This window comes from Podarcis erhardii, assembly GCF_964252035.2.
Source record: "Podarcis erhardii genome assembly, chromosome: 4".
Taxonomy (NCBI): Eukaryota; Metazoa; Chordata; class Lepidosauria; order Squamata; family Lacertidae; genus Podarcis; species Podarcis erhardii.
Genome location: NC_138508.1, coordinates 66,962,500 through 66,986,515, shown reverse-complemented (window position 1 = coordinate 66,986,515; position 24,016 = coordinate 66,962,500). Strand labels below are relative to the sequence as shown.

Below are 24,016 nucleotides of genomic sequence, written 5' to 3'. Positions count from 1 at the left end.
AACAAATGCATCCAGTTCTTTTAAGCTTACATTTGCAAACATATTCCAGGTTTCAGCATTATTTATGACAACCTTTGAATTCCTTCCCTTGACTTACACTAGGATGCAATTGGCACATGCAACATGGGAATAGTTGCGGCCAGGGATGCAAGTCACTAAAACAAGTGGCCACACCACAGCAAGAGAGATGGAAGGGAAAATCCTGTCCTTACCTGGTGGTACAAGGCAAGGTGAAGGAGGACAGGGGTTGCTGCAGCCAGTAGCATACACGTACATGATTGCTTGACAAGACAGCTGCCCCTGCAGATGTCAGCAACCTATGCCCACATTGGAGCAACTGTCCACTCAGCAATTGTGCATTGGCACAGTGTTGGCTCACATCCACCTCTGCTCCAGGTGCTGCAACGTACTGACTGGATTTCTATCGCCACACTAGCAAACCACCTACTAGTCACTACTACATGGTAAGCTATTGAGAATTCAGCTTGCCAATTGGAGCAAGCTCCATAAAGATGCATTTCTAGTCTCACACCACACCACAAAGTGCATGTGTAACCCATGTCTAGTAACAACAGAACTTCACTATGCGTTTAAAAATAAGGCTTACCTTTGCTGACAGTTCTCGGACTTCCCTCTGTTTCAGTAGTGGAAAGAATATCCAAAGTAGTGGTCATGGCAGTTGAAGTGGCTGGGGAAACTGCTACTGTAGGTTTGGAAGTAGTCTGAAGTACTGCATCCATTGTGGAATGCACTGTTGTAAAGACTGGATTAGTTGTTTCAAAAGGAGGAAGAACTGCACTGGTAGGAGTTGTAGAAGGAAGCACAATGCTGTTTTGTTCAGTGAGAGGAAGACCTGTATTTGTAGCAAGGTCATTTGTTGTAAGCTCAGTCAAAGATGGAGGTGAAACAATGGTTGGCTTAGTCAAAGGTGGAGGTGAAGCAGTGGTTGATTCAGAGGAAGGATACCCATGCAGAGTCACAACATCAGAAGGCATAGTGGAAGTAGTAACAGGTAAAATGGATGTGTCAGGAGATCTAGGGCTTGTGCAAGGAAGTGCTCCATAAATACCACTACAGGAAGAACACAGATAAAATTATGCACAGGTATTGATATCAGTTTAACAGCAACTTGCATTCGGACAGAGATATGCAAGGTTCCAAAGAAACGCGGTAATTATTATATGGATAGATTTAAGAACAGATTTGGTTTTGCTAATATTCTTAAGGTGTTTCATGAGTCCAGAGGATTTCTTTACCAGCCACAATCATAACTCAGGTATGTTAAGGGATTTCGAATTCTGCACTAAAAAAGGTGCTAAATGTGACGTCAAGCTTATTCCACAGCCATTTAGGAGACAGTCCTTCCTAACACGGACACAGTGGTTCATAGGCAAAGTAAACAACAGAACAATGCTCTTTCACTTCCACAGAGCATGCACATGGTTGCAAATACAGGCAGAACCTGGACTAAGCCTTGTTTTATAGCACATTTACCATTTCAGTGGTTTTAGCTCTTCAACAGTTGAGGGACAAGAGTCAGGCCAAAAAGCTGGACAACAGCACAACTCTAGAATAACAAAAAATTAAGAATAATTAGCATTTTAATTTGCCAGTTAGATATTATTATGAAAGCAACTAAATCTTCTATAACTTCAACTATTTTTGTCAGACAGAGCAGGTGGGCAGATTTCAGGCTTATGATACCTATTGTGTTTATTAAAAGAACTCCAAGGTACAGCAACCAGAGGCAAAATAGTGACTGGGGGCAGCAACACACAGAACAAAAGACATAACATGCCTCCGTGTTCAGCTCAAGAACTTGTTTTCAGAAACAGAACTGTGTTTACACTCATCTGCACAAATCTTTGCTTTCCCCTAAACTTTCAACTGTCTAATTTTTCACTTGCAGGAGAGTCTGTTGGTATTTTCAAACAACTGGGGATCAGAAATCCTTACAGGTCAACTGCCGATCATCCAACGGTCTATTATCAAATCTACCTTTTGCCCAACCCCAACATAAGAGTATTTTGAACATATAAAATGCAATATAATCACTCTGTCGTTCCACTTCACAAGGAAGTTCAAAAATTAGCTGTTCTGAGAACTTGCTTGAAGGGTTGAGTGGAAATTGATTAATACATATTAATAAATGAAAAAATAGATTAATTATTTAGTTGTGTGAAGAGGCTTGGGGAAAATGCAAAACACTTCTTTCTGGCTATACCTAAACAATGATCAGTAGAGAAGTTGTGTGAGTACAAAAGGAGAGTCAAGACAGTGTTCAATACTGCCTACTATTTTTTAATGTTTGATGCTTTGTTGTGTTTGTATATATGTTGTAAGCTGCCCAGAGTGGCTGGGGGAAACCCAGCAAGATAGGTGGGATATAAATTTAATAATAATAATAATACTGCAAACTGATGTAATGAATGGCCTGCATTGGGTGTTGTGACGTGGGGTTTGTGATTTCAGCTCTCTTGACATAATATGCTGGAGACAGTTCTCTAGTAACACTTCTTTATTAAAAGCAACAAGACTGAAACCTGAAGAGGGGAGAGCTACATTTATAGGGACAGGGAACAAGCTAGAAGGGATACATTTTGGAGGGAACAATATCAGGCAATCACAGTCCTGCCTTTTGGAGGCAACCAATAAGACAGAGGATCCAAATACAGCAGCTTAAATGAACCAATAGTAGCTGTACCCTCTGGAACCAAAAGGCAGTTACTTTACCCTAATGCAATACAGACAATAATAATACAGATATAAAATCCTTTGACTCAATACACAACACCCCTCCCCCCCCTAGTGAGCACAGCAGACGTAATCTCTCAGGTACTGTGGGGTCCTACAACTTCTACTTGATCTCCTGACAACAGGTGCTGCCGGTTCTGGATTGGGTGTCACCTGTGGTAGGGGGGCTGCTATAGGGGTTTCGTCAGGAACAGATGGAGTCCCAGACATCTCAGGGTCCCCTACCTGTACCTCGTCATCCTGAGGACTAGCAGACCCTGGTTCATTTGCTGAAGCCCCTGGTGATTGCACCTCTGGTCTTGCAGCTCTGCGTCGTTAGCCAGGGGTGAATTATCAGACTCCTTCCTGCTGAGCGCCCGGCGCCTCAGCTGATCTATATGTCTCTTCCAAACTTGCCCATTTTCCAAGGTCACATAATAGGACACAGGTCCACTAGCCCGGGTGACCACACCAGCCACCCACCGCGAACCTCGTGAATAGTTCCTCACCCAGACCAGATCTTCAGGGGCGAAATACCTTGTTGTGTCAGTCTCAGCCTGGGGGTTTGCTCTTGAATTACGGTTTGGCATTTTATCCGGGTGGACATAATCCAACACCGTTACCAATCTTCTACCCAAGAGCAGCTCAGCTGGCGACTTGCCCGTCGCAGTACACGGCGTCGCATGCTGCAAAAATAACATTCGCGCGATGCGAGCTGACCAGTTACCCTCCATTAAGCGCGCAATGGATTCTTTGGCTGTTCTTACCATGCGCTCCGCCTGCCCATTGGAGGATGGGTGAAAGGGCGCGGATGTGACCCCTCTTATGAAGTTATCAGCCAAGAATGCCTTGAATTCTTGGGATACAAAAGTTGCCCCATTATCTGATACAATGGTCTCAGGTAACCCGTGGGTTGCAAACAGCTGCCTCAACACCTTGATTACGGCAGCTGATGCCATGCTAGGGACCATCGCCACTTCTAACCATTTGGAATATGCATCGACGATAACCAAAAAGACCTTCCCCTGGAATGGCCCAGCAAAATCTAAGTGCAGCCGGCTCCAGGGAGATCTGGACTGCTCCCACCAGTGAACTGGTGCTCTGGCCACTTCTGGCCGCACCTCTTGGCATGCCTTGCATGTTCGTACCCATTGCTCTATGTTCTGGTCCATTCCAGGCCACCACACATAACATCGGGCTAGCGACTTCATCCTGACCATTCCCGGGTGTCCCATGTGAAGCGTCTCAAGAACCCTGTTTCTCAGTGGTGCTGGGATGATCACCCTATCTCCCCACAGGAGACAACCCTTATGCATGGATAACTCGTGCTGCCTTGTCGCATAAGAATTTGTCTTCATGCGGACCACCTGGCCACCCCCTCCCCACCCAAGTGAGCACACGGGAGAGAACAGCATCTTTCTTCGTTTTCTCAGCAATATCAGTAGCCGTTACAGAAGCCCCCGGAAGTGTTTCCAGCATCATTATGTGCTCCGCTGGAGCAGGATCCTCATTGCTCCCGCCAGGAAGGGGCAATCGACTCAGCGCATCAGCGTGGCACAACCGTTTTCCCGGCACATGGGTCAAGGTGTACTGGAACCCGTTCAGGAATATAGACCAACGCAACATTCTGGGGGAGAGAATTTGTGGCGTTTGTTTGTTCGGGTTGAACAACCCCAACAGTGGTTTGTGGTCCGTTTCAATGGAGAAATGGCGACCGTACACATAATCATGGAACTTTTTGATTCCTGCCACAATTGCAAGCGCCTCTTTGTCAATTTGAGCATAGTTGCGCTCCGTGGGCGACAACGTACGGGAATAGAAAGAGATGGGCTTTTCCGACCCATCCGGTTCCCTATGACTCAGCACCGCCCCCAGGCCGTATTGAGAGGCATCACATGCCAGGACCAGCGGCTTCGATTCATCATAATGAGCAAGGACGCTCTTGCTACTCAGCATTCCTCGCAAGGAGTCAAAAGCCTTCTGCTGCTCCTGCCCCCATCGCCACACATTCTTTTTCTGCAACAGTCTATGTAATGGTTCAGCTACCGAAGCTTTCTGGGGTAAGAACAAATGATAAAAGTTAATAAGTCCCAGGAATGACTGCAACTCCGTCTTGTTCTGTGGTCGTGGTACCTCGATGATGGCCTTAACCTTAGCATCTGTGGGGTGGATGCCTGATGCATCAATTTTAAACCCCAAGAATTCCACAGTTGGCACCCCAAAACTGCATTTTTCCTTTTTTAGTTGCAACCCCGCCTCCTTGAACTTGAGCAACACTGCACGGACACGCGCAACCAGTTCCTGTGGGTCTTTTCCAGCAATCAAAACATCATCAAAAAATGGCAAGACCCCCGGCAGACCTCTTAACAGGCGTTCCATGAGCCCTTGAAAAATCCCTGGGGCCACACAAACTCCAAATTGTAATCTGTTAACTCTGAACGCCCCTTTATGTGTGACAATAGTCTGTGCTTCCGCTGATTGTGGGGTTACTGGCAGCTGTTGGTAAGCTTGTGCCAGGTCAATTTTGGCGAACACCTTGCCCCCAGCCAGTTTAGCCAACAGATGTGATATGGCTGGAATGGGGTATGAGTTTCCCGAGTGCCTTATTGATAGTACATTTGTAATCAGCACAGATCCTGACTTCCCCATTTGCTTTAAGGGGCGTGACGATTGGAGTCTCCCACTTAGCGGAGTCCACGGGTGAGAGAACTCCCTGCTTGACCAATTTATCCAGCTCTGCTTCAATCTTGGGTTGCAGTGCAAATGGCACTCGCCTTGGTTTGAGTCGGATTGGGGCCACCCCAGGGTCCAATTCGAAGTCAACTGGGGGCCCTTTATAACAACCCAGTTTTCCATTAAAGAGACCAGCAAATTCTTTGCATAATGCCTCACTCATCTCAGGGCAGGTTTGGATTGAATTAAGCCCTGATATACTCAGTCCCAGGGCGGGAAACCAGTCAGTGCCCAGAAGACTGGGGCGACTGCCCTTCGCAATCACCAGTTTGAGTACCGCCTGTTTGTCCCGGAACTGTACTCTCACGGCACACATTCCCATGACATGGATGCGGCCCGCTGAGTATGACTGCAAAGTTGCCGGGAAGGGCTCCAGAGGGGGCAACTTACCCCTGGGGAAGAATGCCCTCGCGGTCTGGTCCGACACGATAGTGAATCCAGATCCGGAGTCCACCTCCATGTCGCACAGCTGACCCTCAATCTTCACCTTGACGTGTGCCTTGCCTTGCGCTGGAAACTGCACGACCCTCCCGTTGATCTCCGTTACGTAGTGGCAGTCCTTTAGAACATGGTTTGCTGTGGGCGATCTGCGATGCTCCAGTCTAGGTGCTCCTGTCGCTCCCAACGCCGCCAATCTACAGACCCTGGCGATGTGACCTGTCTTTCCACACGTCCGGCACATAGCATCCTGGAAACGACAACTCTTCCGCTCATGGTTTCCGCCACAACCAGGGCACCTGCCTCGGTGATCTTTGTGCACTGTGCACGCCTGACGCACTGCCTCGACCCCATGGACTGGGCTCTGGCTCAGAGTAGCCTCTAGCTCGTCCATGGCATGCGCCACTTCTGTCTGTGGCTTAGGGGCCCTGCGACTGGCATCAAGCTCCTCTCTTTCATAATTCTCCGTGGCAGTGGCCTCCTTCAAGGCTGAAGCAAGGGTAACCTCTTCTTTAGCCATGATGCGTCTTCTGGCTTTCTTGCTGCTCAGACCACCGACAAACCGATCCAGGAGAGTCTCTTCGAGATCTTGGAAGTCGCAGTGCTGAGCAAGCTTCCGCAGTTCAGCTAGAAATGCAGATACAGACTCCCCAGCACGCTGCTGCCTCTTATGAAACTCCATCCGCCAGGCCATCTTGGTCTCAGTAGGCGCTAAATGGCTTGTTAGGCAGGCAAGAATATCTTTGAGAGATGTCTCACTTAGCTTCGCTGGGGCAAGCAATGCCTTGGCCAGCTTGAAGGTCTCAGGCCCACAGTAGCTCAGGAATGTGGCCCTTCTTTTGCTGGCATCGGTGATCCCTTGAGCCACTGCGAAGAACTCGAAGCGTTCGACGTAGTCTTCCCACGTGTGGGGCTCTGATGGCTGGAAGGGCTCCAATACCCTTGGACTCTCCATTGTCCTGTGGGCAGGGTCGTCTTCTCAGCCGGCCAGTGAGTCTTGTTCTTAGCTACAATCCGGACTCTGAGGCAGGGCTGCGTTTAACCGCTCCTCAGCATTCCGGATCCCACCTTCATCGCCAGTTGTTGTGACGTGGGGTTTGTGATTTCAGCTCTCTTGACATAATATGCTGGAGACAGTTCTCTAGTAACACTTCCTTATTAAAAGCAACAAGACTGAAACCTGAAGAGGGGAGAGCTACATTTATAGGGACAGGGAACAAGCTAGAAGGGATACATTTTGGAGGGAACAATATCAGGCAATCACAGTCCTGCCTTTTGGAGGCAACCAATAAGACAGAGGATCCAAATACAGCAGCTTAAATGAACCAATAGTAGCTGTACCCTCTGGAACCAAAAGGCAGTTACTTTACCCTAATGCAATACAGACAATAATAATACAGATATAAAATCCTTTGACTCAATACACAACATTGGGTATAATCTACAAGCCACCGGAAATTCTGTTGTGGTATCCACATTATACACAGACCCAAACAATTTCCCTTACTTTGCTGTGCATCCTAGTAGGAAAATGAGCTCCTTTAATTGAATCCATAGGTGACCAGGGAGTACAGACCCCACCCATCCCAAATGCACCACTTCTTGTGTTGAAGGCCCTTCAAATCAGATATCATTCCACACTAAATATTGGCACTGATATAAAACAGAGACAGCTCATCCATTTATGATCTCATCCTATTATCATTCATAGATAAAAGGACTGAGGTGAGAAAGTGGCTAACATACAAACCAGAAGTAGACTTTTTGATTTTTGGGTTGTCAAACACTGTTTCTCCTTAGCCCAGTTTTACTAACAGTTCTCAGATACTTTTTTAAACCCTCTCCTTGCAAAAGGCTTAAATTCTGGAATTTAGATCTCTAGAACAAGAGACTATTGGTTACTTACCTATTAGGCTAAGTTCTGCTTTTCCTTCCAATTTTGACAATATGCTGCTTATATCCATGTTTTTCTTCACCTTTATTGTGAAACTGCACTCTGATCTGCTACAATGTGGGGAAAAAAATTAGTAAATGCTACTAGATTGAATGCCAGCATATGAATTATTTAAAGCAGTGTTCCTGCTTAATTAGTTAAATCACGTTATTCTAAACTATACAAGTGTGCACCATTATTTGGCTTGTCCTGTTAGACAAATGAGGACCAAACGTCTGTTATTACTTACTGGAGCTAATTTAACTAATTTAAAAACAAAGCAAAACCCTATTTGTAGGAACAACAAACATCAATAAGTTTAATTTTTCCAATATTTTCAGTATCTATGGGGATTTGAAGGTGGGTTTAAAAAATAATAATTCAAGGCTTTCCACTTGAGAGTTTAGAAGACTGAGATGGCACTTCCTTTCTCAAACATTTCGTCAGAAGTGGCTTTGCTGTTTAGAAAAGTTATTCCGGGTATAGACCCTTAAGTTGCACCCCTGTAGGCACTTTTCTGGGAGCAAGTCTTGCTGAAGCCAATAGCACTTCTGAGTTGGATAGCACTATAAAATGTCTATTAAAGCATTGAAGTGCCAACCTTTCCACTTTTTAATATATGTGTAGCCAATAAAAGAATCACTAGGAATATGACAAACCTTTGGATTACTTCATGACACTGTATGATGGATGACTATAAAAGAACAAATTTAAAATAAATTACTTGATCATCAAGTTCAAAATTACGCAAGTGTCCACAAATAAAAATAAAGATCTATAGTAATAACTGAATGCTTACTTACCTCACTTATGCTCTGAAGTGTTTGGTTGAAATCTGAAATGCTAAAAGGAAAGTTTTTGCCCGCTTAGTTAGAAATGCTATATTTGATTTTTACTAGTAAATTATCCCTGAGCCAGTTTAGTTTCCAGCAGCTCCCATCATATCCTATGCCTACAACAAAGGCTTTCAACCTTTTTGAATCTACGGTTCCCTGGACCAACTACATTCTTTCTATGGCACCCCTGTGGGGCTCAGGAGCCTATTTATGTCACCGTTTTCCTGCAGAGCTGACAGCCTCTCACCCTTTTTCCAACAATATCCCTTGTGGAGTGTTCCTTCAGCTTCCTCTCCTCTCCCCTCTCCCTGGGAGTCCTCCAGGCAACTGCTGCTGCCATCCCTGGTCTGAGATCCCCCCACCCCACAGAGAGGTGTCTCCCAGAGGCACCATTTGCCTGCAGAACTTATAGCCAGGGCTGCTACAACAAACAGCTGTGCAAGCCTGTGGGAGCCTTTGCTGCTGAACTACAGCCACCATCAGCACCGGCAAGCATGGCCGATGGTCAGAAATTATGGAAGTTGTAGTTCAGCAACATCTGGAGAGCCAAAGGTTCCCCACATCTTTCCTAAACTCAAATTGTATTTGCATCCAAACCTGGTATCATAGTTTCACTAACTATGGTTAGTTTCAACAAGCCATAGTTTGAAGTTGGCTTGTTTTGAAATGGCTCATAGAGATGTATCATGTCCCCTGTTTCACATGTAACAAACCAAGCTTAAGGGAAACTAAATGTAAGAGCTTCTGGCATCCTACAAGTAATGTGGGAAGAGGAGATAAGTGTGTAAAACATGCAAATCTGGGAGACTAAATACTCTGATGTTGCATTAAACCATGGTTTAGAATGATGGGCGAATGCAGCCATTACTATGTAAGAGTACTCAAAATGAAATACGACCAAACATTCAGTATGATGTAAGGGACAAAAACCTAATAAAGAACTATGGAATGCTTACTTTGGTACTTTTAGTACTGGTGAAGTATCTTGCAATTGGTACTGACTGGTGCTGTCCCCAGGATATTGCTAGAGAAGAAAAAGAAAACATTAACAAAGTTTTGTGTACATTGCTAGGATCTCATTAAAGAATACCTGGCAGATATAATAACAATGTAGGTGACATGGCCCTTCACCCAGGAGGTATGTTGCTTTAAGAAACCCTATCCCTACCCAGAAACCCTACTTTCATTATCTTGAAGAGAGCGAAATAAGTTGACCCTGAAGCTTTTACCACAACACACTGGGAGTATCTGACAAAAGCTGTTGGGGTACATTTCCTCAGGTTTTCTCCTACTAAAGCTACTTCCACTGACAAAGCAAGGGGCCTAAGTATTCACACCCATGAATATGTGTTGGACCTGGCAAGTTCCAAGATTCTGTCTGACTAGATGACCCCCTGCCAAATAAGTCAATTAATATCAATCATAAAAAGAAGGTTTTTCATTATGTCCATCTCTTAATGATCAACTTTATTAGTAGCAAGCAAGAATTTCCTGCAGCCTAGGTTAATGTTCCTTCCCATTCACTGCCTACGTCATACCTGCCCAATGCCGGATTTATGTATAAGCTAAACAAGCTATAGCTTAGGACCCCACTCTCTTGGGGCCCCCAAAAAAATTTAAAGGAAAAAACCTGGATGTACATTTCCAAAATATAAGATAAAAAATAAAATAACACAAAACACTGTTGTTGTATGTAGGTTTTATGTATGGACTGTATTTTAATATTTTGTTGGAAGCCACCCAGAGTGCCTGGGGAAACCCAGCCAGATGGGCAGGGTATAAATAATAAATTATTATTATTATAAATTACTATATAGCATATATTCAACACAAAAAACAGCGTCAATTTGTTGCTGACAAAGAACAGCTGGACATATAAAGGACCCCATTACCTTCAGTAGCTTAGGGCCTCATCAAACTTAAATTCGGCTCTGTACCTGCCCACTTAATATCAAAAGTTACCCCATCCATCACACAAGCTTTTTCTAGGGGACCCTCCTGGTGGCTCTTTCCTGATACAAGCATATAATTTTCCCAGTACCATCACAGGATATAATTATAATATCAAGATAGCAACCAAAATTGGATCACAGAAGAGCAATTCATCAAAATGAAGAGACTTACGAGTGTTAAGTTATAGAAAGCATTAGAGCTGTTTCCCCTGGACTGAAATTTCATAGTGCCCATGTAGAAGACTGAAAAGTAAAAGTTGTCGTCATTAATAGCTTGGTTTAGAATAATTTTGACAATAGAAAGCTCATACTACCTCTGCTTGTACTTTTAAGCTTTCTTGTACAAAAATCATTTGACCCTCTGTTCTTTTGCACAGATGCAAAATTTGGATGTCTATTCCACACAGTCTTGGCCACACCACGAGCCATCTTATATGAATCTGCCTGCTATATAAGATCTGAGTGAGTGGCCCTTCTCCGTGACCCACCTTGCTGAAGCAGAGTTGGGTACTGTTATGTATTGAAATTCTCGCCCTGGCCACCAGAGGTATTGTGTATATAGTTTTCATTCAGGTCCACATCAGTTAATTTAGGCGGGAAACCCTGGGGTGTTGTTGTAACAATGTTGACAGCCGGCTGCCTATAAAAGCAGGCCAGCTGAGCTGTTCAGTTCCAACTTACTTATAAAGAACTACTTGGAGAAATCTCTGTGTCATCTGCTGTGTCAACCCACTACTTAATAGGTAGGACTAGAGATAGTTATGCCCACACCCAAATTAGGGAACACCTGGTTCCAGCTCTCACTGTTTTTTGCTGGTTGTTGAAGGTTGTTGCTAATTCTGGCAGGGGTATGGGAATAATCACCATGCTTTTATGATCTTATTTTATCTGTCTTCTTGCCCTGTCTCATTTTACTATTGCTTCAAAAAGCGGCAATATTTTTAATTGCCGTGTGCCATCCAGAGTAATGTATTTGCATTAGAATGGTAGGATATAAATTTCTATATGAATAAATTATGAAAATGAGCCTGCATCAGCCTTGGGGTGACAAAACGCTCCTTTCCATTTCTTCCACACATGAGAGGAGAACACGAAAAGCTTCTGTTTCAACTTCGGAACTAAACACAGTTAAACTCTACAATTTCAGCTGAAAAAAAGCTAATTTAAAATGGAAGTAAGAGAAGATCACTAACCTGAGTCTTGGCAGATAGATGATAAGTTGCATGCATGATTGTCTAGAATTTTAAAAAAGGGAATAAAAAGTTTAATTTGAACATTATAAAATAAGTTTATAATAACTTTCACTCATTATCCTACCTATTTCTAATGCAGCTCCTAGCATGGAATCAAAATGGGAGTGATATATTTCTGTCTTTAGAAACTGAGCGAGGGCATACATTTAGTGGAATAAATGTGGGGACAGAACACATAGCAAAGACAGAACAATGTGACACAACTCTAATATATAATAGGCTTTAATTTTGATACCTTAACCAACCACAGTTGTTGAAGTTGACATAGCTGTGTTTCCAGTGTATATTGTTCTGTCCACATCTAAGGAAATTCGTGTTCTTAATAGATCCTTCCTCTGCACATACTCCACACATTATTATTTTGATTTTAGCAATTTAGTATAAAATAATAATTGTAACGGAATTGTACCACCCCACCCCACCCAAATCCCATTGCTGGCTTTAACGAAGAGAAAGATGCTCATTTTATATCAAAATATGACTGTGACAGTATTTTAGCTTTTAACAAGAGGCAAGGCCTATTTCTATTCAAACTAAAAGCACTGTAAAAAGTAAGCTACAGTTTACATACATTCTCTGTGCAAGCATTTCTTACCTTCAGTATTCAGAGCTTCCTCTGAAGATGCATCTAAGAATATAAAACAGAAAATCAATGCAAACTGCAAAATTAAAGAGAAAAGGTTAAAGAAGGGAAGCCTACTCTATGTCAAAAATATGAATGAAATCTTGCCTGTGGCACTGTTAGGGTAGGTGACAAAAGTGACAATGGATGAGTCTGCTGCAAATAAAGAATTTTTTGAATTAAAATTGAAAATATAGAGAAGCACAAATAATTTTTTAATAGTTTACCTTTCATTTATAAACCTAGAAATGAATGGATTAAATTATGCTTTGGGTATAACTTTGTCTACTATGTGTACGCTATAAGACAAAAGTTTGTTCCCTATCGCAAAAATGTGAAAGCAGTTCTGTGAGCAGGAGGGAATTTTAGACTTGCTTTCCTAAAAATGCCTAGCAGTATGTCAAGCTTCTTTTGCAGCTGTGGGGACAGTTTCAGAAGCAGTCTGTAGTAAGACACAGGGCTCTGCTTTTCAAAGATGTCAAAACTTTTGACAAGCAATTGCAGTGTCTTGTATAAGCTTAAACAGTTCTTTGGATCTTCTAGCAGTAGAAGCCTTGTTGGGCTAGCACAACAATTAGTAAAACACTCTTTTGGTTTCATCTCACCCTGAAATGCAATCTCACGTTTTGATTGCCCTACACCTTTATTCTAAATAATAATAATAATAATGGAAAAGTGTTTTAGCAACAAAAACATGGAAATAAAATGATACCCACCACTAGGGTTATTATAGTAAATGTGTGCTGAGTTGCACATGGCCCTACCCACAAAAGTTATGTCATGTCCACAAGTGCGGACAGAGCTTAGTGGGATGTATACACAAAGAAACAAAATACCCATTAGTGCGGAAAGCCAGTTGCAATATACAGTGGTACCTTGGTTTACTAACTTAATCCATTCCGTAAGTCCGTTTTCAAACCAAAGCGTTTTTAAACCAAGCCGTGCTTTTCCATAGCAGCAGGGGACTTAATTTACAAATGGAACACACTCAACAGGAAGTGGAACATGTTCTGCTCCCAAGGCAAAGTTCACAAACCAAAACATCTACTTCAGGGTTTGCAGCGTTCTTAATCCAAATTGTTCATAAACTAAGCTGTTCTTAAACCAAGGTACCACTGTAAAGGCAACAGTGCTAGGGGTCATGCCTCTAGAGAAGGAGCCTTACTCTTGTGTCGGCCGTCAGTGTTTCTTTATCACTTGGCAAAGATGCCCTTGTAATCTACATAAAATATTCATACTGATTATAACACTGAGAAGCTGTGATTATTGTGTGTAGCTTGGAGGCATTTTTCTTTCCAGAGTTACTGCTTTTAACAGAACAAGACAAAATAACATGCAAGATAGGTAAACAAATAACATGACTAAAAATGATTTATATTCACCAATATTCATGAAATGCCTTAGAAATTAAATCATCTGAAGGAGAAATTCTTGCTAAACCTAATTATGATATACTAACTTCTTTCAAAACCATAGATCCTTCCTCTTTGTAAATCCTTGAGTAAAAGCAGCACACATTTAGCACCTAAGTATGGAAATAATTTATCTAGTTGTATAATAAAATGAGGAACATGCATATCCATGTAGAGGAGCAGATTTTCTAAAAGGCTAACACCAGATACAGTTTGTAATCTGTTGTAAACCGATGGGACGCCAGTTGCATCTTTCATGTTCGTTATGGTGTGTTATATTTTATAATACTTTTCTTGAAGTAAAGTTTAAAAAACAAAAATAGACATACCTGGTGTACTTCCTGGAGCTTTTCCAAATTTACGGCCAGCATTGCCTGAGTGGGAGACAGTTTAATACATTCGTTAGGCTAAATAAAAGTTTTGTTTGCCCTTTAAAACAAAACAGAATACAATTATTGTTCAGCTACTACTATCGACCACAAGATGGCAATATGAAACTATTTAACCATATTGTAACTAATGAATTTCTGTTCAAGTTTGACAGGTACAACAAACACTCCCCTCTGCCCCAAAAAACACCCCAACCCTCACACAGAGAGAACAGTTACAGATAGGTAGCCGTGTTGGTCTGCCATAGTCAAAACAAAATAAGAAAATTCCTTCCAGTAGCACCTTAAAGACCAACTAAGTTAGTTCTAGGTATGAGCATTCGTGTGCATGCACACTTCACACTTCTTCAGATACAACTTCAGATCCAGTGTATACTTCAGATCCAGTGTATCTGAAGAAGTGTGCATGCACACGAAAGCTCATACCTAGAACTAACTTAGTTGGTCTTTAAGGTGCTACTGGAAGGAATTTTTTTATTTTGTTTTGACAGAGAGAACAGTTCAGGTACATATCGTGGAATAATACATAGCAACCCAAAATTGTGTGTTTAAAGGTAAGGTGATATTGAAGAAACACACAAAATTTGTTAAACTTTTATACATTCAAAACAAAACATTGCCGAACATTTATTCTTTCATATGCAGAAATTCATAAAATGGACTGGCATATGTATCAGTTGTTCACTCCAAACAAAGGAGTTGATTTCAAAATAAAAATTACCTACCAAAACCTAAAACATTCTGGTCTTGTTTGGACATAACTCTGCAGGATAGTTTAGTGCTAGAGGACTAGGCCTGAATAAGCCTTGGGCTCACATATTTCAGCCAACTCTGATTTGTTGGACTCATCCACCTTCAAACCATGGTTTATAATTCTAACTTGTTTGAATAAACCTATTAAAACTTAAGTATAGTTCCCAGTTTGGACATAACAATAGACCATAATTAGTTTAAATTAGTAATCAAACGTTTCCATTCTACTTTCAGCCATTACCAGGGGAAGACAAGGGATAAAAGAATGAATCGGACCAAATCTCTCTGTAGCGCTAAAATATGGTTTAGTCTTACCTCCGAACGAGGCCACTGACTACTTTGAATACATGGATGTTACAAAAATACATGGATACAAATATACAAACTAGAAAAATACATGGATGTTACAAAAAAATTGCTATCTACTTAATCACTACGTAAAAAAAAAAAAGTCCTGATGAATCAGTCCAAAGACCCACCTAGTCCAGCAACCTATTCTCACAGCTGCCAGCCAAACATACAGAGTCTTTTTTTAAAACCCAAAGAAAGATAGGAATGCAAAACCTCCATACTTCTCTCAAACCTGAAGACAGGCACACTTTTATACCTACAGTTCTAAACTCCCCGCCCCCCTCCCTTATCAGCTCTTGGTAATGAGATGTTCCTGATAATTCACTACAAGAGTGAGGAAAAAAGAAAAGTTTGGTGATAACACAAAGTGCAATTCAGGATCTGGGTATAGGTATAATAAAGGCTCCCCCTTGTCACATGGGTCCATCAATCACAGGGATGGATTTTTTTTTTATAAATCCTTCCCTACGTCCCCTATGGTGATGCCTGCACAATCTCAGCACAGTCGTACCTTGGTTCTCGAACAGAATGCGTTCTGGGAGACCGTTTGACTCCCGGAACCATTCAAAAACCTAGATGTGGCTTCCAATTGGCTGCAGGAGCGTCCTGCAGCCAATCAGAAGCTGCCGAAGCCGTGCCGGACGTTTGGCTTCTGAAAATCGTTCAAAAACCGGAACACTCACTTCCAATTTTTGATCGTTTTGGAGCCGAAACGTATGAGTTCCAGGGCATTTGGCAACCAAAGTACGACCGTATTCCAGTATATTGGTTGTGTGCTCATATTTATTTATCATCATCATCATCTGCAGTCCAAGGGCATTCAGTGTGGCTTAAAGTTAAAAAAAAAAACACAACCTCATTAATCATTTAAAAACAACAGCACCAGCATATTTAAAAAACCTAAAACACCAGCGTTTAAAACTGATCTAAAATTAACCTTAAAAGGCCAGGCAAATAAAAAAGTCTTAACCTGGCCCCAAGAAGACATTAACGTTTGTGCTATGCAGGCCTCCCTGGGGGGAGCATTCCACAACTTAATCATTGCAAAAATTGCACTGGCTGCCAATTAGCTACAGAGGTAAGTTCAAGGTGCTGGTTTTGGTGTATAATAAAGCCCTATACAGATTGGGATCAGGAAACTTGAAATATTCATCTCACGCCTTAAATATCCAGCCAATCAATGTGTTCTATACATGAGGGCTTCCTGCAGATGCCATCTTTTCAGGAAGTCTGTACTGCACAACATAATGTGACATAATGTGACACCTGCCCATTGGAATTTTCTCCCCTTAAATATTAGACAGATACCACCTCTGTTGTCTTTTCAGCACCTTCTGACAACCTTCCTCTTTCCGTTTTGGAATTGTTTTTAAGATGCTTTCATTGTTTTATCACTTGTTGTTTGAGACCCTAGGCTCCTTTGGGAGGGTGGTATATAAATTTACTAAATTAATAACATATATAATAAATAAATAAGGCAATACAAATTAATTAAGGGACAAAAACTTTTGTTCAGATCTGTTATACTAGCAAGGAACATGACATTTTTGACAGAAAGAGCCTAACCTCTCTCTAATATTTTCCCTCCAACATGGCTGTGAGGAACAGACTACTCCTTTTAAAAATTAACTGCAGTTTAAGGTGTCATTTCAAACCAAAATTGTAGCTGATTTAGCCATGATTAATGAAGACAAGCAAGCTTTATAAACTATGGTTAGAAGTTGTCTTGTTTCCATTAAGCATAGTTAAGATGAACCATGGTTTGTCTGTTCATATGACACGGCAAACTGCAGCTTGCTGTGCCACATGTTGTTCAACTTGTGGTTAAAACTGAACAGGAACAGGACAGAATCAAAGTTTCTCACTTTCTTGTATTAGTTTGGACAGAAATTAGTCAAAACTAACTTGCGTGAAAAATCTGGTTTGAAGACTTAAACAAGACATCCATACACCTTTTTTTAGCATAAAGGTATTGACTATGCATGGATGAAGTAAACACTGCACAAGACCCATTTACATGTTCCACAAAGACAAGAGGGTGAGGTGTTTGAAATTACATTGTGCTCTTTCAGCAGAGTGATTTCTAGGCAGTAACTTCAGTATGAAAAATACAAACAAGGAAAAAGAAAAAGGTTAAATGATCAGAGCTCTTTCTTATGATAACGTGCAGATAGAAGTAGGTATGTGAATCAGCAGGTACGGTTTCTAGAGCTGCAGCATTCTTCCTGTGATTAGTCATTCTTCTGAGATATATATATATATATATATATGTATATATATTTCTAAATCCAGGCGAAGGGACAGGAAAACAGTACAGAGCACTTTCATTGTGGTGCACTTGCTACACAGCTGCTTGTACTAGATAAAAAAAGGAATAATTTACCATAGACAGATGACAGTCACGACTCTCACTTTCGTTTCTCCCCTTTTGTCATATTCTGGGCAGAATCATTTTACAACTCTGCATGCAGCATCAAATGGGACACAAAGCAACCCACTATGCAGTTTAACATCCTTCAGACTAGCCTTACTCAATAAGTGGGTTCAGAGCTTTGGGGTTTCACTGTCCCTGGTGCTTCTTACAGATCCAGAGGTGTCATTACTTATTACTCTGGTGTCTCAGACCTTCATCCTCAATCTTACCCACTCAGTGGTACTATACGTGCTGCATCAGGGGAGCAGGTGGCGCTGGGGTCTAAACCACTGAGCCTCTTGGGCTTGCTGATTGGAAGGTCGACAGTTTGAATCCCCGCAACGAGCTCCCATTGCTCTGTCCCAGCTTCCGCCAACCTAACAACTCGAAAGCACACCAGTGCAAGTAGATAAATAGGTACAGCTGCAGCAGGAAGGTAAACAGCATTTCTGTGCACTCTGGCACGCGTCATGGTCCTCCGTGTGCCAGTAGCGGTTTAGTCATGCTGACCATATGACCTGGAAAGCTGTCTGTGGACAAACACCGGCTCCCTCATCCTAAAGCAAGATGAGCGCCGTACCCCATAGCGGCCTTTGACTGGACTTAACCGTCCTTTACCTTTACCTTACCTGTTGCATCTCCTATTACGATCTGCCATGGATGCTTCAGTTGAGATTTCTACATTGCAGCAGGTTGGACTAGTTGATCTCAGGGGTCCCTTCTAACTCTACGATTCTATGATTCTATAACATTGTTGTGAGTTTGGGGGAAGGGGAAGCCTGTAAGTGTTAAAATCTAATCAATGATTCAAATTCCTAGAATAGCCAGGCTAGCTTCTTGGTGATGGGTCGTTAAGGGAACAAAGAAAGAGGATCTGTACCAGACTGGAAGTTAGAAAGACAAAGTTGAGAATTGAGCGGTCTTAGCTAGAAGCTGGAAGAAAAGCTGCAGGCTGGGAAGCAAGAGATGTTTGATTTGTGTTTGAATCCAAGGCTGCAGCTAAGGGAGAAGCAAGGTGTTAATGCTGTGAACCCCTCCATTGTAGGCTCAGGTTGTATATATGTGTAAAGAAACCATATATCATAAAGACACCACAATCTCCGTTGTACCTCATTCCAAAGGAAATGTGAACCCTGAGTAAGTGCCTGGAACCCCTGGAATCACACACCACTTGGAAATTGGGGTGGCGTGCAACAATATGATACAATACCACCACATTCTGTGCATTAGTTTAAAGCTTCCATTTTTGATTTACAGCTGCAATTGCATCATGCACATTTAATTGTAAGCATAATATAAGGAAAGGCAATGGCAGGCTGTAAGGGCAGCACAGAATTCTGATAATCTCAGCACTGTTTCTTTTATCAAAGTATTTAGCTGCAGAAAGATATTTTTGGAAACAGGAAGTCTGGGTCTATAAATGGGTATAGGGCTCAGAGGGAGAGGTATGTCTGAACCTCACATGGTTACATGCCCTGCCTTCATAACTTCCTGGCACATTTCCCAAAATATACAGCCCTGGTGCCTATCATTTATCCATACCTCTTCTCTTGTCATCATAGCAATCTCAACTGAAAAAAAATAAGTACCTTTGTACTTTGTACAGTATCTCTGTTGATACTGCACAGGTGAACATAACTACAAAAATGTAGTAAACATCTGAAGAGATTTAATAGCAAGGCTGTATTGTGCAGAGACAGCATGTTTTATTTAGGTCCAATCCATTACATTATCCTGCACATGTACCTCCTTCCATTCTGTGTTTTCCAAAGCACCTGCATCCTTCTGAGCCTCTGCAGCACCTCTTGACTCTGAATATCACTTGCAAGGAGAGAATACACATTCCCTCCCAATTAGTGAGTCAGCTTGCAAAGTGAGTTGTTGAGCATCTGCCATACCCCTTACCCCACCTACAGCTGCCTTTCAGAGAAAAGGTTTATTCTTTCCAATACACAACAGCACACGAAAACACAGTGAGATAGTACTGAGATAATTCAGCGCCAAACAATTTAAGACCGTTCCCTCCTTCTCCCTGCGCATAGTCTACCCAGTGTCCCATTGTTATATACTGAGTCAAGCAGCCCTATGGGTGTGCCACCTGCCCTGCTGCCTTCACCACCAGTTTTGGTGCTGATTTCAGCTGAAATCATGTCCGAAATCATGCAAGATCTTTTGGTAACAACTTGTCTAAATCGGGCAAGATATTGCCTGAAATCGGCACTGATGCTGGTGCTGCCCCTCCACCAGAGGCGGATGCAGCAGGGCAAGCGGAGAAGCAGCGGCAACAGTTTGGGAACAACAGGGCAAGGAAAGGCAGCGCTTCCCATTTTGCCTCAAGTGGATGAGCCGCCCCTGACAGTAAGACAAGACATCCCCGTAAACAGAAAAAAGGGCACAATATTACTTACCACATGGCAAAGAGTTGCTGTACAGCACTGTCTTATTATAGACCCATTGATCCTTCCTCCAGCGGACAGTGGCGCCATCTTGGCAATTTTGAGTACGGAATACTTCTCCTTTAGGCCACATTCTGAACAAATACAGTTCACCAACCATTCCATTTGAAGAATTTGAGGGTGTGCCAGGCTTCTGTGAGCAACCAAGTAAAAGCTGCCCACCTGCAGCAAGTGGCCGAGTTATATTTATTTTTTCATTTATTTTTTGTGTACCATTTATATATATATTCACTTGCTGCGGTTCACTTCGCCACCCTGTGCATACCTGGTACCAGGTGTCCTCATCCAGTTTCTCTTCCCAGGTTATATTTTCACCAAATAGCCAAACAGTCAATTTGCCTTGTCCTCCTGTAAGACCAATTTCATAACAATCTGACGCTGGCAGATCGCAGTCTGGTTCTTTTTTGTAGACGAATGCCGTCCAATCGTTTTTGGGGTCATATAGTTTAAGATGAATGCAGAATGTGAAGTTCATAAGAGCAGGCACAGACGTTGCAGGTGACAAAGTCCATACTTCTTCACATGAGGTATTGAACACAGCTCTGTAATTTCCTAAGAAATTATTCTCAGCTGCAAGAAGAAAACAAACTTTTAAAATCAAATTGTACAAAAATGATTACCGTATTTTTCGCTCTATAACACGCACCCGACCATAACACGCACGTAGTTTTTAGAGGAGGAAAATCCGTAGGCATGCCACCCGTAGGCATTCCCTCCATAACACGCACAGACATTTCCCCTTACTTTCTAGGAGGAAAAAAGTGAGTGTTATGGTGCAAAAAATACGGTAGTTTCTGCAGCACTTTTATGACTTCCTGTATCTGACTTTCTGAAATCTTATGACAAAGTAGCACTATGTTTCAAATTCACAGATTTCCTCATAACATCTGGGCATTCCTAGCATACACATCACCTTCTGATTTCTTATGCTATCTGGCTGACAATGGGAGCATAGCCCCATCCCTTTCCATACAGATAGGCAGTGCTTTTTTCTGGGGGTACACAGGGGTATACATACCCCTAAACATTTTGTGAATCTAAGTTTGGCCTCATTGAGAGGCAGTATTTCAACATGAGTAGGAAAATGAGAGTACCCCTAAACATTTTTTAATAGAAAAAAGCATTGCAGATACCACATGGATAGAACCTCAGCTTCAGTTCCTTTGCACATCATCATTAACCCTTAGAAAATTACATTCACACTGGCATGGGAAGGAGTTACTGTGTAGACTTCTCCCAGGGAATTTGGGCTCTCTCATGTACAAAGCCCAGGACATCCTAGAGGCAAACTTATACCCTGGCACTAACCCCTATCTGCATTCCCAATATGCATATATTTTTAATAATTTGAAATATGCTAAATAGTGATCTACTGAAGCAAAGAAATGGATTAGACAGATTAACTGTCATGTTTTCAAGCATGATTAAGTGCATGTAAATTACATCCAAGTGCAACACTCATGGCTGAAGCATAATTAGAACCATTTTGTGACTGAGTTACACTGCTTACATAAGAACATAATTCAAATGTGTTCCATGTATTTAAGAGACTAGACAGACATTACTTTGTGTATCTGGAATGAGAACTAGCAAGCCTCAGTCATAGCCTGTCCTCTTCACTTCACCCCATTTCTGCCAGACAGAAAGCAACATATGACCCACTTGGCAAAATGTTGGAGTTATCTGTTATCATATTTCCCTGATCTATCTGCCTCTGCAGTTATGGATACAAATATACCTGGTATTTAGGATAGATCAGGCACAGTGTTCTAGCCAACGAGAAAAGAATAGTTTCAAGTTGTATATTGAAACCATAAGTTGTTTAATTAAACTGAATTTAAACATCTAAAATAATTTTTGTTCAGTTCCTTTATTATTGGTGCAAATGAAGTTCACTTCATAATCTTGGGCAAGCCACAATCCTGATTTATCTTACTTCATAGGGTCATGGTATTACAGACAGCATACTTTGAAAAGTGCTATAGAAATGTTTGGATTGAATTATTACATACAGTGGTACCTCAGGTTACATACGCTTCAGGTTACATACGCTTCAGGTTACAGACTCCGCTAACCCAGAAATAGTGCTTCAGGTTAAGAACTTTGCTTCAGGATGAGAACAGAAATTGTGCTCCGGCGGCGCGGCGGCAGCGGGAGGCCCCATTAGCTAAAGTGGTGCTTCAGGTTAAGAACAGTTTCAGGTTAAGTACGGGCCTCCGGAACAAATTAAGTACTTAACCTGAGGTACCACTGTATATCCATTTCACTGGTTGACTTCTGTCAAGATACAATTCATTCAAGACTATTGTAAAAGAAAATATAACTGACATTTTTTCCAGGGAAAAATAATGGAAAATAAAATCTTACCTTTGCCAGAAGAAGCCAGAAACAAATGCAGGAAAAAGAGAGAGAGAGAAACCTTACATTTTAATAAGATTTCATGAAATCCTGTAGCGCAGTTACGATATACTCCATGGGCAATCATCCTAGAATGCAGAAGAAAACATCTGAAAACAACTAAATACTTGGTGCTAAATACTTAGTACCTAACTAAGGCATACTCAGAGTAGGACCACTGAACTTACATATGCTCTGAATATGGCTTAGTCATGTATGGCTCTAAATATTATTCTACATGAGAAAGATTTGCCCCCTTCACTTATGTCTGTGTTTCTCAAACTTTGTTTTGGGGTTCCCAGGAGTTTCTTCAAAGCATCTCTGTAACAATGGGCCTGCTTCCTTGATGAATAGGCTGTCGTTATTTTCACTTGCAACATTATAGCTCATGGTCTCAGTTCATAGAGGGCACCAGTGAAGCACAACAGGTCTGTCTTAATCAGTACCAACCCAAGACACATTGATGACTGAGGCAGAGAAGGAACCACTAAAGGGGCATGGTAACAGTACTCAAAGCTGGCCAACTTATTTTGGCACCTGGTGCAAAAAACTCTCCCCTGTGCCTCTTCCCTTCACTGGCAGCAAAATATAATAATACAGTAAATACCTAATAATTTCCTGCCCAAGATCAGCTACCTGAGTTTGCCAACCCACTCTAACTAATGGTAATGTCCACAATTTCTGCAGTGTGCTGGGTTTCCATGACGGAACATGGGGGTTCTCAACAGCTGTGGAAAGAGTTTCCCAAGATAAAAGTATGAAAACAAAGTATTTGTCTAGAAGACTGTTAAACTAACTACATCACAACTGAAAATAGCAGAACACAATAATAAATTGTGTATTCACAGGTAATGAAATGTAGTCAGATTACCATGAAGCAATATTCTTTCTCCTACAACTATTTTATTTAGATGACTGTAAAAGAACTTGCACACAGTTTGTCTTAAAAATTATTGGAAGTTTGCTGTATATGGCGAGGATGGAAAATGGGGATCAGTTTTATTCACCAGACTAGGAGACAGGAATGTCAAGAAAATGCCGCATCCGTTTGATAAGAAATTGATATTTTTTGCACCCATTAGGTTTTAATTTTAGCTCACTGTTAATGCTATATAAGCAATGCTAATTTGTGCACTATGAATTTTTCTTCCTATGAGATTGCAGTTATAGCACAGACTGATTTACAGTATATTATATTTAAAGGTAGGTCATATTTCCACTTAAAAACCACATATATCTGATACAAAATCACTTTATAGCACAGAGCATTCCAGAGCTTCCTGGAAATCAAAACCAGTTAAGTAAATCCTTTGCATAAGCTGTAGAGCCCAGAATTCTTGCTCTC

The 24,016-nt window shown here is 41.7% G+C and overlaps 1 protein-coding gene across 4 annotated transcripts in view; it reads right to left on the bottom strand.

Annotated features, from left to right (window-relative positions):
- The window catches only part of ADGRG2 (adhesion G protein-coupled receptor G2), a 50,903-nt gene that overhangs the window by 15,424 nt on the left and 11,463 nt on the right, over window positions 1–24,016 (bottom strand). The window contains exons 2-15 of one of the 4 annotated variants that reach the window (XM_081859051.1): window positions 22,642–22,760; window positions 20,227–20,844; window positions 14,242–14,286; window positions 12,609–12,656; window positions 12,475–12,506; window positions 12,120–12,174; window positions 11,819–11,860; window positions 10,798–10,868; window positions 9,630–9,697; window positions 8,641–8,680; window positions 8,497–8,531; window positions 7,811–7,905; window positions 1,495–1,567; window positions 608–1,071 (exon numbers count right to left, since the gene is read on the bottom strand). In XM_081859051.1, coding sequence (XP_081715177.1) covers window positions 608–1,071; window positions 1,495–1,567; window positions 7,811–7,905; window positions 8,497–8,531; window positions 8,641–8,680; window positions 9,630–9,697; window positions 10,798–10,868; window positions 11,819–11,860; window positions 12,120–12,174; window positions 12,475–12,506; window positions 12,609–12,656; window positions 14,242–14,286; window positions 20,227–20,844; window positions 22,642–22,759 — 1,804 coding nt within the window. In that variant the 5' untranslated portion in view covers window position 22,760. Of the gene's footprint in view, window positions 1–607; window positions 1,072–1,494; window positions 1,568–7,810; window positions 7,909–8,496; window positions 8,532–8,640; window positions 8,681–9,629; window positions 9,698–10,797; window positions 10,869–11,818; window positions 11,861–12,119; window positions 12,175–12,473; window positions 12,507–12,608; window positions 12,657–14,241; window positions 14,287–20,226; window positions 20,845–22,641; window positions 22,761–24,016 lie in introns of all 4 variants that reach the window. The other 3 variants (XM_081859052.1, XM_081859054.1, XM_081859053.1) reach the window with 3 other exon arrangements.